This window comes from Sabethes cyaneus, chromosome 2 (assembly GCF_943734655.1).
Source record: "Sabethes cyaneus chromosome 2, idSabCyanKW18_F2, whole genome shotgun sequence".
In the NCBI taxonomy this organism is placed as follows: Eukaryota; Metazoa; Arthropoda; class Insecta; order Diptera; family Culicidae; genus Sabethes; species Sabethes cyaneus.
Window position 1 is genome coordinate 76565659 of NC_071354.1, and position 16558 is coordinate 76582216.

Here is a 16558-nt window from a genome sequence, read left to right on the forward strand (position 1 = left end):
GAAACCTATGGCAGAATTCTTTAAAATTAAAAGTTTTGTTGTCCAGCGGAATTCAAATTTTGATTAATCCCCCTGAAAGTGCAATAAAAAATTCATTTTTCTTCAGTTTCAATATAACATATTGATGTGTTCTGCAAAGTTTTACAGCATATTATTGCAAGAAATTTAGCTGAAGACAGTTACCTTCTATCTCTTAAGCAAAGATAGAAAAATCCTATTTCTCATAAATGATAAATCGTTAAAATCAGTTTTTCTATTTTAACTGTTTTTGTAGTTGTTGCATGACTTTTTTCTGTTTTACAAAGTTGTACAAATAGTAAAAATACGCAACATTGCTGAATGTAGTATACTACCTTTGCTTGTTTACGAACTATAGAATTTTTACTATAAAAATACCCAAATTTTGACCACGAATTACTCGCAAGAAGGCATCATTTTATTCAAAAACTCTCCCCAAAAAATCAGAATAGTTTCAAGCTGGTTGAAAAGTTTTATAAATCATGTTTAAAAGCACAAAAGTTAAACAAAATTTATGGGTTGACAAAATCGGGATAAAAAGCTGATAAAATCGGGGATAGACAAAATCAGAACATTAATGTATACTCAACAGAGCATTTTAATAGTAAATATAACATTATTTCTGCAAAAAATAGTTTTCTATTTATGACACGACATAGAATATATCTAAATCATCCGTAAATCTCTGTGTACGTTACAAAAAACGTCGCTGAAATATATAAAAAAGTTAAAGCTTTAAATTAACTACTATTAACTGTGGAATACCAGGCTTATCGCCGAAATTTAACGATTTTTCATAACCACTTTGCTCTATTGCGACGTGACCCCACTTATGTCTAAAATTAGCACATGGCTCTACTTGATTTAACATCTCCAAATGAATAAATACAACTTACACTATACGCTATGAAATAAGTTTGTGATTACGGAGCGCTTCGAAAGAAAATTAAGTTGCTCCTTCGATTTATACTCTTTCGCTTTTCAGAATAAGACTTCACTCACAAGGATCTTCAGCTATTCTCATTGTTACGTTTTATTCACAGAGAAAATGCCATTTCCAAGATTCTGGTAACTCAAAAGCAAAAAGAAAACAATATTGGAACTTTGGAACTTTGTTCGAAGAGTGCCACAAGGCGATTTAATTTTTTGCAAACAAAAACGTTGTATGAGTTTCTTTTGAATCAATGGGAAATATAAAATAGTAGATCATCAGCTTCAGACCAATTATATGGTCAAAGTGGATAAATCTATAATTTCTTAGTTTTGTCAGTTTCCCTGGAATGCTTCAGCATTAAATATTTTATTTAACTTCACTTTACCGGTAAAAAGCAAAGCAAAGCCTAGGTGCTACATTCCGTTATCGAAACTTGACCTTCTGTTTTTATACGACAGACTTCACAGCCAGCTGTTAGAGTACAGGACAATTGCAGGACCAGTTGCTACGATCCTATTGACTCTAACATCCTCTCCCAGCCGAGATTCGAACATACGACGACTGGCTTATTAGGCCAGCGTCATACCTCGAAACCAACTAGGAGGCTTTACCGGTAAGATTCTCAAATAGGTAATTCCACAAATTCTTACTTGAAACTTATTTTGAAAAACAAAAACCTAGTTAATTAATGTTTTATTGCTATAAATAACTATATCTCACATCATGAATAAACACTAACCGCACCCAAAGTTACAGTAATTACTTAATATGTATCGGCCACCTACCGCTGCCATTACTCGCCGGATGCCCATGTGGGAATCGGCCGTAAATTTCCAGCCCAGCAGACCAGTTGGCATAACTAGCATAGTAACACCTCCATGCCTATCACCTTTCTTCGCCGGAACCCCGTGCCACATTTGTGTATGCACACACAATAAGGGAACAATTTTTCAACAGCAGCACATCGGAAACAAAGGCGGCCTGCTGGCTAGAAACACTGCCGGAACGGCTGCACGGAGGTGATAGAACACGAAATAGCTTTGTTCTATTTGTAAACGCATTCTCCCCTTCACCTCGCAGGAACCTAGGAATGCATAATTTTGAAATGTTTTCGGGCCCACACACATCCACGGTAGACTGCAGTCACCTTCCATTTGGAATATCGGTTTCAAACGTAGGCAGGAACTATGAGCAGCAGCAACTTTCCTTGGTCCTGCGATCCGGACCGAGTTCGTCGCTTATTTTCTATGTACGAGACTCTCCGGATTGGCTCTGTAAATTAACCGTAACAAAAAACGGTGCTCGGTACATGATAGCCGACGAGAGAGAACAGCCGATAGGCGAGGCGAATTTCTTCCACAGAAGGTCCTTTATAGCGGATCCACCACCGTCATCAATATGCCTAAGACTTCCTCCCCTGCTTTCCATCGAACACACATACCTAAACACATACACAAACGGCCAGACGGCAATTCGACGCAACGAGATGTGACCATATGCCCGAAATTAGCCATACCTGAATTCCGATGAATAAAATTTTAATAGCCAAAAATCGAACACCAACCGAAATGGAACCTCCGGAAAATCGGAATTTTTCACGCCAAGGACCAGATGTTTTCATGCGCTTCGTTTGGCTCGAGTCGGCGTCGTCGTCATCGTCGTCGTCGGCAATTGCAGCAACTCTCAGGCAGAGGCTCTATCGACGTCGGGATGTTTGTGTCGTCGTGATCCAATCTGCAGCTAGATTGTTAGGAGAAAAAAAGCAAAAAAAACGGTTCAGAGTCCACCCGTCTTGACGCACATTTCCATTAGGATAAATGGAACTTTACGGGCGTGAAACAGCTGAAAATTGCTGCTCGTTCCGAGCTGCTAATCACCGGTATTTTTTCCTTATGCTCTTTATATTGTTTTGCGTGTATAACTTGTTGTTCCGTTGATTTGCTAGACTTGACATCTCATCTATTGATGCAGAAACGATTCGATAGAAGCACAAATAGAGCAAATCTGTTCGGTCGTAATTGTGTTTAATTAAACGGAGAAAACTGGTGGGATGGTTATTATTAGAGCGGTAAATCTCGCGAGGATCTTGGAATGGATGCTGGCACGTTTCACCGAGATTTTGTCGGTCAAATAATCCCACAGAAGAAATTAGTCGTCTGTTGGCACATAAATTAGTTTATTTCTGAAAATATCGACTCTAAAGGTTTAATGATAGACAATAAAACATCTTAATTGGTATTTATTGCGTACACAATGCTGACATTAATATCTTTTTTCCAAATTAAATATCTGTGAGCCATTTTAAATCACTAATTGTTTATGTTGTATCAATAAAATAAAAAAACAAACAAAACAAAACTTACAAGGTGTACCTGCGAATATAAAAATAAATCTAATATAGATAAGGTCGTAAAATAATTTTAATTTTATTCATAGATAAATAATCTTACTTGCAGCTATGTTTCTTAAATTCAATTTGTATAAATAAAAGTAGCAAAACTCTTTACCCCTACACGGAAAAGCGTAGTAACTGCACCGTCAGCGTGATTTTTCCAAACTCACCGGCTCCGTGTGTCCTTTTTCTTCTCTCCCGCAGGCCAAGGTCGCGTCAACCAGCTCGGCGGTGTCTTCATCAATGGCCGACCGCTGCCGAATCACATCCGGCTGAAGATTGTCGAAATGGCGGCGGCCGGCGTTCGGCCGTGCGTCATCTCCCGCCAGCTGCGGGTTTCCCACGGTTGCGTGTCCAAGATACTGAATCGCTACCAGGAAACCGGTTCGATTCGTCCCGGCGTAATCGGTGGCTCGAAACCGAAGGTGGCCACACCGGAAGTGGAGTCACGTATCGAGGAGATGAAAAAAATGAATCCGGGCATCTTCAGCTGGGAGATACGGGAGAAGCTAATTAAGGTGAGTTAGTTTTCGCTTTTCGGTACGTTTTTCTTCCCGTTTTGGGCGCACCACGTGGCCACCCCATCATATCGGTCGCTGGTTGGCAAGCGAATGTGAAACAGCGGGGCTGAGCGGAATGAGCGGAAAGAGTGAGGCTATTTGCGGGTGATTATGTGCCGATTGGGATTTCGCTTTGGCTGAAAAATCGCCGTCGGGAGTCATTATTTTCAATATAAACTGCTGTAACTTGGCTGCAATAAGCCAGAAACAGGTGCTGTTGTGGCTTATTATTATAAATTGTGATCTCAATGGACCGGTGGCTAACGGTGTCGTTCAGGTAACTCCCTCATGTTAGTTTTATGGGCTCGAAATTCAGTCTGGTAAGGTGCATATATATCTTAAATAAGTGACATTATTTTTAAATATTTTTTGCACAATGCTTTTGAGATACACTTCTTCACATTTAGTTAATAGAGATATTTTTTAGCATGTGTTGAATATGTTGAATATATTCTGGAACACTGCGTCGTCATTGATAATTTTTAATGGTCCTGTGTGAACGCTATGAAAGCCCAAAAGTTACTCAAACGGGGACAGAAAGTACAATTTTGAAGTGAACAATTTGTTTACGATCCGTCAAACATGATTAAAGCCATTTCTGAAGAGTTGTTTCTATCATTTTTTGGAATTAGAATAATAATAAAAGTATGTCGATTGAGTTAAATGTTTGGCTATAGACTGTGTAAAGAGTTTCTATGCGATTGCCATTCTTAAGGTTCAAAGTAAATAATATAAATTCCAAAAAAATTGAAACAGTTGATTGGCCTCTGAAAACTCTATGCTGCTGGTTTGTAATTGAGTATTTTGCACGCTGTTTTTTCATTTACAATTGATTCTAATTGTTAAAGAGTTCACGAAATAAATAGTTACGAAGTTGATTTTTATACTTCACTTGACGACAGCGACTAAGCGAGAAGGTTTCCGGGAAGTTTTCGATTTTAAGTTCTATATTTAATATAAGTTAAGTTATAAAGGTGTAATTAGCTCTTCGGCCAGATTTAGGATCCATCATGTCTTGGTCCTTTCGATTTCATCCTATTCATTTCCTTAGCTTTTTTCGGTCGATGATATCATATGCGGCTTTGAAGTCAACGAACAAATGATGTTCGGGGACTCTGTACAGCCTGTTTGGAGGATCTGCCTCAGTGTAAATATTTGACCCGTCCTTGATCGCCCTTTAACGAAGCCAGCTTGATAAATTCCAACAAATCTGTTAGTAATTGGTGATAGTGAACGGAAAATAATTTGGTAGAGCACTTTTGTTGCACTTTTGCACAGAATGTTGATCGTATAGTTGATGGATAGTTCTCACAGTCCAGCTTGTGTTGCCTTTCTTATAAATCGGGCAGATAATCCCCTCCTCTCGCTCTTTCAATAGCTGTCTATCCCAAATTCTAACAGTCAACCAGTGCAGACAAGTGGTCTGTTTTCCGGTCCCATTTTAATAAGCTCCTCTATGATGCCATGCTTCCCATTCGATTTAAATATCCAAGTAACATTATAGGTTTTACTATATCTTTATGAAGGTTATGGTGACCAAAATTGGCCATAAATACCGTTATAAGAGTGCAATAAACCTCATATTATTGCTTGGGTATTGTTCTTTAGCTGCTTGATGGCGTAACTTCATCTGTCATTGGGGCTGACAACTCTTTCACGTTTGATGCACCTTTAAAATGGCTTTTTTCGCCACCAGGGTCATCCACCTAGATGTCATTCAGGTGGTCAGCGCTGTGCTCCTTCCACCTTTCGGTCACCTCACAATCGTCCATCAAAATATTGCCATTCTTATCCCAACTCATTTTGGCTCGTGACACAAAGCTTTTGCGGAATGTGTTCAGTTTCTTGTAAAACTTTCGCGTTTCCTGAAAACGATCAGTGATGGTAAAAACTCAAAATCTCAGCAAAAATGAAAAGCAACTGTGAATCATGTCAGCTTGATCCTATGCAGAAAAAAACCATGCGTGCGTTTTTCTGTTTGCAAGAAGCACAAAACTCACACATATTGCTTCCCGCTTGATCACATTCTGCCTTGCTTCAACTGCTACCCGGAGCTCTGCACATATACATACAAATTCCTTGTTGAACAACATAGGCATTCTCTCGTGTGATGCGTAGCTGTGAGTGAGCGTGAGGGAATAAATCTCTAAATAAATCGCACAGTTAAACTAAAACGCACATTGAAATTACATGTTTATCTAATTCTTATTAGGCTTATTACTTTCTAGTTAAGAAAATTTCGATTCCCGCGAAAGAAAAATATAAATTCCGCCAATATGTTTGCCATCTTAATTCATAAATGTGTGTTGTATTTTTCGCTGCTGATATTTTCTCTGACGGTCTCTTTTGCTCTCTGGTTCGTTGAATGAAATGCCAGCTGTGGAAGAATTAAGCAAAATGCTCACAGCTGAATTTGGTTCACATCGCATAGCAACAGAGACATCGTGTATAATAACGAAAGAAATTCATATGTGAGTTTCGCGCTTGTGATCAAGGTTGAAATTTTATGTGTTTGAAATCTCATTGAGTTTTTTTCTGCTATTAATTTTTCAACACTGAAAACGAGACAGAGATGCTCCAACAGCATATATTTCTCCTCTTTGGTACAGCACGTTTTCTTCCAGAAAATTTGGGTTCTTCTGTCTCTGTTTTTCCACGTTCTTACGAATGGCACATTTATTGTACATTTATCATCATACTAGTCATTCCGCTGATTCCGTCTGTGCCACGTGCCCGATGATGCTCTGCTACTACACTGCCAATGGCTGTTTTGATGGCATTCCAGCAGTCCTCCAGAGGGGCTTTGTTCTTTCTGACAGTGCATCTTCGAGTGATTGCGCGTAGTTTACGACGATGTCAGTCTGCTTCAGCAGCGCAAGAAGTACCAAATGTACCGAAGTACCGTATGTTGTTTACCATCAAAAACGTCATTAAAAACAGAGAAAAAAGCAATAGTCCCATTTGACTACCTTGTGGAACATCTGCGGTATATTGTGAAAATATACATGAATCAAGTCTCTCGCGCAATACTCTACGACGCAAACACAAGCTTAGCCATTACATTAATTGATGAGTTGCATCGAGCAAAACTTACACAATAATATTGCATTGTCAATCCGATAAAAAAGTGCTTTCAAGTCAAGATTTAACCAGTTGTGATTTATCATTTGGTGTAAACGGGTACTAAAGGACAGGAGGTTTTGTGCGGGCTTTTCCCTTCTCAAATAAAATACAACGGAATAGATAGGCCCCGACGGTCACCTGTTTGATACACTTTTCTTTGCTTAGCCTAGCTTAACTAGACTAGTTGCAGTTGCACGCCGCGATTGATTGAATCAGTAAAATTTCGAAACGACCAACCTCGAGTTTTTAGTCTTGACCTTAAAATGCGGTCAAACATATTTTAATAATATTTTTTGAAACGATGATTCTACAATTGATGAAGGGATGGTAGGGGAAAGTAATGAAATTTTTTTGGAAAATGGAGGGAAAAGTGTGGAAAGGTAAGGGGGGGGGGAATACGTAGCTGCGCTTAACAAGTCGTCGTTGTGACTTCTACCTTTTGTCCAATGCTGGAAGGCGCATGTGTCGAACCAAGCTATAATCAGAGATTATAACCAGATTTGAACCCACAACACCCGCCAGGGCGTATGGCTCGCAGGTACTTGTACCTTTGAACCATAGAGGCGCTGGACAAAAGAAGACATAGAGTCCAGCGCCTCTATAGCATTGGACAAAAGGTAGGGGTCACTACGACGACTTGTTTTCCGAACGATTCATTGAAAACGGCTCGATACTTTACTTTAATTTAGTAGCGAAGGTCCACGGTACATCCTGCGCCGAACGAATTATAGTCCTAAAGTACTGTCACTCCAAGACTGCCGTATTCTAATTCCTTTGAACACCAGTTAAATATGCATCGTCCACGACAACTGATTCGCGGTCAGAAAATCATATTCTAGCATTATCCGCCATAGCTCATTTCGTTTGACTGAATCATACACCGCCTTAAAGTTTACAAACAGCTGAGTCTGTAAATTGTACTCCCGGAACTTGCCGTATCCGACTCATCCCTTCGGTATTTCCATTTTCTTTGTTCATGGTATTTGAGAGATGGTATATGGGTCTGCCATCTTAGATATAGCTTGCGGGATTCAGCATTTCCTATTCAGCCGCTCGCTTCGAGACAGACGTTCTTCAAGTTTTTTCCATGTGTGGACTCATCACTGCGACCAGTACGGTTGATCTATTGTGATATCGCCCGAGTGTTTGCTGTATGACTTACACTGCATTTCTTTTTGCTATAATCGCTATTGAGTGAGCGATATACTTATTAAATTTTATGCGTGATTGTGTGTATTAGGGTTTGCCCTTCTTCAAAGTCTGATCTACTTTACCCACTTATTCCTCACTACCAGTACTATTCCATATTACAGCCGTCCCTGGCGAGGACTCCTTCGCTCCTCTGACCAGTACACTTAACGAGGGACTTTTGCACTGTCAAGAGGCTTCAGTGGGTAAATATAAGGAATTCAGCATGAAGGAAGGGTAAATGAGGGGCCTGAGAATAAACCCATTCTAAAGTCACTTCCACGACCACGCGCTTGTCAAAGCAGACTCGGTAACCTTACTCTTACGGTAATTCTCCGCTCTTTAATTTAATCCTCGTCTGGGGAATAGGCTAGCTTAGCTACTCCAGTATGTACATGAAGCATTTCCATATGTGACCATCGAACCGAGACCTTTTGGTTTCCACTTTCGTAACTGATTAGTGACGTTTAAAAGTGCCAGAGCTACCCGGAAAAAAATAACCATAACACGAAGATAAAAATTATTGTATCAGTAAGATAAAAAATACAGTAAAAACAATAAAATTTATCGTCAGAAAAGATAACCAAACCATCAAATTTATTCTTGTCCACCATAACTTTCATGGCCTCGAGAAATTTTACCATAAAAATTACGGGTTGTGAAGTATGGGGCCATCCCAGGACCCAGTTGTGTCAACGGTGCAGGACTAAACCCAAAACAGCCCGGTCGTACCACAAATCATATAAAATTACAAAGAAAAAATGTTAAATTTGTCCAGGTGAATCTTCACCATGCAAAGGGAGCAACTGCTGTACTTTGTAGAAGATTCACAGAAAGCAACCTGGATGTAGCACTGATCCAGGAGCCCTGGACCTATAAAGGTAGGATACAAGGAATTCCTACAAAGTCGTGTAAATTGATTTACGCCGAAGGTGAGCTCACGCCAAGAGCTGCCATTTTAGTAAGTGAAAACATAAAAAGTTTTCCAATTACAGAATTGATTACAAAAGATCTCACAGCAATAATGATGGAGGTTCCAACGACCCATGGCACGACTGAAATTTGCGTAGCATCTGCATATTTTCCAGGAGATTTGGGTGAAGTACCTCCACCAGAAGTGGTAAATTTGGTTTCTTACTGCAAGAAACAAAACAAAGCACTTGTAATTGGATGTGATGCAAACGCCCAACACACTGTTTGGGCCAGCACAGATACCAATAACAGAGGTGAACTCCTTTTAGACTATATATCATCAAATAATATAGATATATGCAATAAAGGGGAAGAGCCAACTTTTGTAAACGCAATAAGGCAAGAAGTACTTGACTTAACACTATGCAGTCCAACGATGACTGATAAAATAAAAAATTGGAACGTATCGGATGAAGAATCTTTGTCCGATCACAAGCAAATCATGTTTGATTACGAAGCTAATCAGCAACTTAAGGAAATTATAAGAGATCCCAGGAAAACAAACTGAGATCAGTATAATTTGAAACTGAAGGTTGGAGTCAAGAACTTGAAAGGCTGCTCAAGGACATGTAAAGAACTTGAGGACAACTCAAAACAACTTTCAAACCTGATCCAACAAGCTTATCACGAAAGCTGTCCTGCAAAGGAACGCTCTACGAATAGAGATGTACCTTGGTGGAACAAAACTTTGGAGAAATTTAGAAAGAAAACTCGGAAATTATTTAACCGGGCAAAAAGAACACAACAGTGGGAGGAGTATAAACAAACTCTCACTGCCTATAATAGGGAAATACGAAGATCAAAGAGGATTCACTGGAGGCACACATGTGAAAACATTGAAAATACTCCAGCAACTGCTAGATTGCAGAAAATCCTCGCTAAAGATCATTCTAATGGGTTAGGTACTTTGAAAAAAGAGAATGGCTCTTTTACTAACTCAACTAAGGAAACATTAGAGTTAATGATGAGAATACATTTTCCCTGTTCAATCATTAATACATGCGGAGACCAATGTGTACCGGCATTGAGAACTGTAAATCTTGAAACCAGGACAGACATTCTCGAAATAGCGAGTGAAATGACTGGGTTAGATAGAAACAGGAATGATGCTTGTACTTTGGCCAAAAAAATTTTTACAAGAAGGAAGGTTGAATGGGCGATTGACACTTTTGAACCCTTCAAATCACCGGGTAGGGATGGAATTTTTCCTGTACTACTACAGAAGGGCAAGGCGTTTTTAACACCTATTCTAACAAACCTTTTTCAATCACGCCTGATACTAGGTCATATACCAGCAGTATGGCGACAAGTACGGGTCACGTTCATTCCGAAGGCTAATAAGAAGGATAAGACTTCACCAAAATCCTTCAGGCCGATAAGCTTATCGGTCGTTGTGTTAAAAACAATGGAAAAAATAATTGATGAGCATATAAAATCATCATATTTAGCCAAAGATCCTTTGAGCGAATATCAATTCGCATATCAAGAAGGCAAATCTTCAATAACAGCAGTACAAACTGTTGTAAAAAAACTAGAAAAGTCTTTTGAAGCGAAAGAAATTTCACTAGGTGCCTTCCTTGACATAGAAGGCGCATTTGATAATTCATCTCATAATTCAATGATTACGGCTATGACGAAACGTAGTTTGGATATATCCATTATCGACTGGATTAGCGAAATGTTATCAAAAAGGGAGATATCAGCAAGCCTTGGAAGCTCATCTATAAGCATTAGAGCAGTAAAAGGTTGCCCACAAGGAGACGTAATATCACCTCTACTGTGGTCTTTAATAGTTGATGATCTTCTTCAAAAGTTGACGGCGCTAGGCTTTGAAATAATTGGCTTCGCAGATGATATAGTCATAATTGTTCGAGGAAAATTTGATTCTATTATCGCTGACCGAATGCAAATGGCTTTAAATTTGATTTCATCATGGTGTGATAGGCAGGGTCTCAGCATAAATGCCAATAAAACTACTATCATACCATTTACGAGAAGGAAAAAAATTACATTAAATAACATCAGATTGAAAGGAACACTTTTAAAACTTTCAGACACTGTTAAATATCTTGGAGTATTTCTTGACAGAAAACTCAATTGGAACACACATCTAGAGCAGGCAGTAAACAAAGCAACAAATGCTCTATGGATATGTAAAAGAACGTTTGGTAAGCAATGGGGACTGAAACCGAAGATGATCCATTGGATCTATTCGGCCATTGTCAGACCCAGGATTACCTATGCTTCGTTGGTCTGATGGCCAAAAACGAAAGAGAAAACTACCCAAACAAAGCTGGAAAAACTTCAAAGGCTAGCCACTCTCTCAATAACAGGTGCAATGAGAAGTACACCTTCGAAGGCATTGGATGCTTTACTCTATATACTTCCATTGCATCAGTTTATACAATTAGAAGCTGAAAAAAGTGCTCTGAGGATCAAAAGATCAAAGAACCTTTTTGAAGGGGACTTAACAGGTCATCTCAGTATTCTAAAAACTATTAGTATAAATCCTCTTGTAACCAGTAATGAAGATTGGATGGAGAAAAAATACAACTTCAACCGAATATTTCGTGTATTTGAGCCTAGACGTGATTCCTGGGAAGATGGTGGTCCCGATATTCGTCCAGGCTCGACAGTTTTCTATACAGATGGTTCAAAAATGGACAATCAAGTGGGAGCAGGAGTCACTGGCCCAGGAATAGACATGTCAATTTCTATGGGCAGATGGCCAACTGTATTCCAAGCTGAAATACAAGCAATTCTAGAATGTACGACTGTGTGCTTGCGCAGGAACTATAAACATTCAAATATATGCATCATGTCCGACAGCCAAGTAGCTCTAAACGCTCTAAAGTCGGCGACATGCACATCAAAACTTGTCTGGGAATGTATTCAATCACTCCAAAAATTGTCTCGTCGTAACCAAGTCAACTTGTAGAGATAGAAATGAGAGAGCTGATGCACTAGCAAGACTCGGATCATCTCATCAATTTGTAGGACCTGAGCCCTTCTGTTGCTTATCTGCTTCTGCTTTAAAAATGGAGCTAAAAGCATGGGAATGTACGAAAGTGGAAACAAATTGGAATAACACTTTCAATGCTAGGCAGTCGAAACGTTTCATCTCTCCAAACGTTTCAATTACTCGCAAAATACTGGAGCTTTCGAAGAAAGATCTAAGCATTTATACTGGTCTTATAACAGGACATTGTCCGAGCCGCTATCATCTGAAGCTAATGGGAAAACTTCATGATGATATATGTCGCTTCTGCGGCATAGAAAAAGAAGACTCGGAACACCTGTTATGCCGATGTCCGGCAATTCTCAATAAAAGATGAAGGTTCTTCGAAAGAGGGCTGTTAGAACCCTCTGATATTTGGAGAACAACTCCCAGCGCAGTAGTGCACTTCATCCGAAGTGCATCACCGGGCTGGAAAAATGCTATTAGTCAAACAATGACAATCACTTCTGCTAGTGGTGCGTCATCTTGACAACATAGCTATAATAAAACGGGGAATATATCACAATAGACCAAACAAATGGTCGTAGTGATAAAAATACCCAACACGGAAAAAAATGGGGCCATCCATATACCACGTGGACAGCTTAGAGAGGGGTGGAGGGTACGTGAATGTCAACGCTTGTCCACGAAAGGGGGAAGGGGGTATAGAAAATGTCCACGTGGACAATCGACATTTTTTGCAATAAATAGAACTTTCATTTGTGCCTTGTGAATTATTTAAAATTAGGTCACGACGTGTATTGTATTTTGCCTTACAATCAAATGCAGCTCGACACGAAAAAGAAAATCCATTGACAACGTATTTGAAAAATAACTTGTCTTCCTAAAATTACACGAACCACAACGGAGAGGTCTTGTGAAGTGTTAAAGTCAGCAACCAAGTTAGGGTACTCTAGTTGAACAGGGGTTGAAGCAGATGAATCTTCAAGCGAAGATCAAGCTGGAACAGGCTTTCTTGTAGTCCATCATTTATTTGCAGTGGACAAGATCAGCATGGATAGAAGAACTAGATCTAGATAACATGCCTAGTTTAGCTTGCTTTTACGTAAGCTTTTTTCTTAAATTTTTATATTACAGAATAACGCAAATGAAAACAAAATTGAGCACAGAATTTCACATAAGAAAAACAAATGTCCACGTGGACAAACAAAGGAGGGGAGTGGGGGTGGTAGAATCGATGTCCACGGAGGGAGAGGGGGTGTTGAAAATTGGCATTTTTGTATCCACGGGGTATCTGAATGGCCTCTATCTTAACATTAAAAAATTCTAATTTTTCGCAAACAAAAGTTTTCATTTACAGTAAAAGTTATCGTTCTTTTATGGTAATTTGTTGAAACGAAAAAACAAAATATAATTAAAAAGCCAGTAAATTGGTGATGAAATATGGCCAATTCTATTGCATAAAATAAGAAACAAAAATATGGATAAAATTTGAATTTGAGGCACTTTTACAATAAATTTACCATAAGCAGGGATGGTTCGTTCAGTTTGACTCAATTTTGATTCATTTGACAGTACCGCCTTAGCCGAGCAAAACTTGATAAAGTTATTTATGAAACATTTGTAGAACTAGTTAGTATCTACAATTTTGCCGAAGAAAGTATTGCTGTATCTTTTTTAGTTGCAGAGCTACAATGCTAGTACCTCATTAGTAACTAAATGAACGTTCACTTAGTTATTAATCAGGTCTAGCATTATAGCACCCTGACTACAAAAGATGCAGCAAAACTTTATTCAGCAAAGTTGTAGATAATAACTTGTTCTACAAATATCTCTTACATAACTTTGTCAAATTTTGCTCGGTTAAGGCGGCACTGTCAAATGAATCAAAATTGAGTCAAAATGATCGGACCATCCCTGACCATAAGTTTCAATGTTCACAATAAAAATTGTTGTAGATGCATTGTTTCCACTACAAAACTTAATGTAAATTTTTTTTCGGGTATACACTGAAGTCGTTTTTCACGCGATTTGTTTACGCGGATTTTTACGCGATTTTCGGAATTTACGCGGTTTTTTACGCGATTTTCGGAATTTACGCGATTTTCGAAATTTACGCGGTTTTTTACGCGATTTTCGGAATTTACGCGTTTTTTTACGCGGTTTTGATTTACTCGGGACGTATCTTTTGCGTAAAAACCGACTTGAGTGTATTTGACTCTTCTTTCAGATAATCAGGTATTTCTCCTCTCATTTCATATTCCCTATGGCTCGATTAAAAAACACAGCTGGAATTAAAGACTACCAGCGTCAATATGATCGTACCACTGCACTGCCCCCCCCCCCCCCCCCCCCCCCCCCCTTCTCTCCCGCCATTCTTCTGTACACTGTCAGTTGGCTGCGAAATCTACCGAATATAAAATCAGACTGTCACTAATGTAATAAAAGTTTGTTTGTCGAGAGCCACGTAGTCTAGATCGGGGGAAATCGAAAGTCAGACGCCGTATTAACCACGAAAAGAGTCTCACACTAGCGAAATTCCAACCAATCCGTCCGAGATGTAAAAGACGAGCCGAATGGTTAACTTATAAGAAAGTAGGAAGTACTTGAGATCGCGACGATAAACAAAACAAGGCGGCCAAACACGATCCCAGCAGCTGACCCTATCGATACTGACGCTGTTTTATTGAATGCTGATGGAGAAAACCTGCGTCAAGGCGGACTGTCAATTACGTTTTTGTGAAGCAACCGGAAAGGGAATAGGGCCAGACATTTTCAACCATATGAAAATGATGAAATTTGCTTAGAATATATGGTTTGGCTTACTATTTATATTTATATGGCTCGAAAAGTGCCATTTTCATAGGAACAGGGATAATCAACAAGGAAATTTTCGTTAACGCGTCTGTTCCGTACTGTTTTGGATGGATTTCGCATCCTGCCATAATGGAACAAAGGCTATGGAGTGGTCTATGTGGACTATGTCACCGAAAACGTGCAGATGTTGCTTAAATACAAGAAACATCCAAACACACCAGAATTCTCCCTAATCGAGAAATATTGGGTCATCGTCGAACAAAATCTGAAGACGATCCAAGCTCTGTTTAAAGCGAGAAGTTTGTGCACCACACAAATTGAAACAAGTGGCTGTACAGAATCCGATGGCAAAAATTAATCGAAAAGCCTGATAATTCGAATTCGGTATAACGGAAGCTTAGTTGAATATTTCTGAATTTTATACTTATTAAACGTTAAAAATCTAACTTGAATAACTTAAAACAAATTTATCAATTTACACATGCTCTTGTTTGGCCAAATTTTGATTGCAACACCTAGCTTTTAGCAGAGTAGTGTAACAGCTCTATACTGAAAAATGATCAATGAAAATTCTGTCATGTTCGACGGTATATGAAACGTTCAGGTAAAATTGAATTCTAAAAAGTTTCTAAAGAGTTGACTAAAGTTTTTTGGAGCGTCTTAGTAGAACACGAAACCTAAAATTAAATGAATAGAAAACTTATCCAATTTAATTCTACTATGTATATTTTATTCACGACAGATACGTATTTCGCCTACGACTTGCTGGCTTCCTCAGTGTCTGTTTTCGAACTCAATGAGTTTACTGTTTTGTAGCGCAACGATAGAGCAAAACAAATCAGATGTTTGCTTTTTCGAAAGAACTTTCTGAGTTGCACTATAAAATTTGTTCTAAAAATAGTTGCAGCTTTCCGAAGTAAGAATTAACACGTCACAAAACCAGCTTCGGAGTTCTCCTAATCAGCCAACAGCCATGGTAGCATGCAACGTAAAACGATTTCATTCATCTCGTTTCCCTAAACGTACAGCCTCGAACAGTATCGGTCCTTGGGGTGGGCAAACAAATGACACATTCAAGTCTGCGTTTCAATCTTGTGAAAATTGTCCGAACAAAATTTAATCAAGCTTCTGAATCCGCTGAAAGTTAATACTCAATCTACTCAACTTAACCGAACTCTACGGAAGCACTCATCCTAGTAACGCCACCGTTGCCTATGACTCCCCACAAACGCCTGTTCCGCACCAGTCAGTGGGAGGCAGCTAAAGCTTTGCAGCTGAAGCGATTGTATCAATCATCGGAATGGCTTCCACTCGCTTACTCTAGTCGATAGACCGGTTTTGATTCAAAAAAAAAAGTTTACCGAATATCTAGCTCTAAACCATGTTTGTCGGTCTGCTGCTCGCTGGATGCGGATGGTAGGATGGGTTTGGGTGGGGCTGGGAAACGAGAGATTGGAATTAGATCGAAAGTGAGAATAATGATGGAAATTTCGCCTGCCGAAAGCATGGTAACCGTTTTTACGTACACTTTTTTTTTCTTCATGTGAGGGTAAATCGTACAGTTGAACATGAAAGCAGCCACGCTGCAAAGGAAG

At 39.2% G+C, this 16558-nt stretch overlaps 1 protein-coding gene across 1 annotated transcript in view; it reads left to right on the forward strand.

The window, feature by feature from the left end:
* The window catches only part of LOC128735602 (protein gooseberry-neuro), a 101550-nt gene that overhangs the window by 13424 nt on the left and 71568 nt on the right, over positions 1–16558 (forward strand). The window contains exon 2 of the mRNA XM_053830084.1: positions 3549–3862. Coding sequence (XP_053686059.1) covers positions 3549–3862 — 314 coding nt within the window. The remainder of the gene's footprint in view (positions 1–3548; positions 3863–16558) is intronic.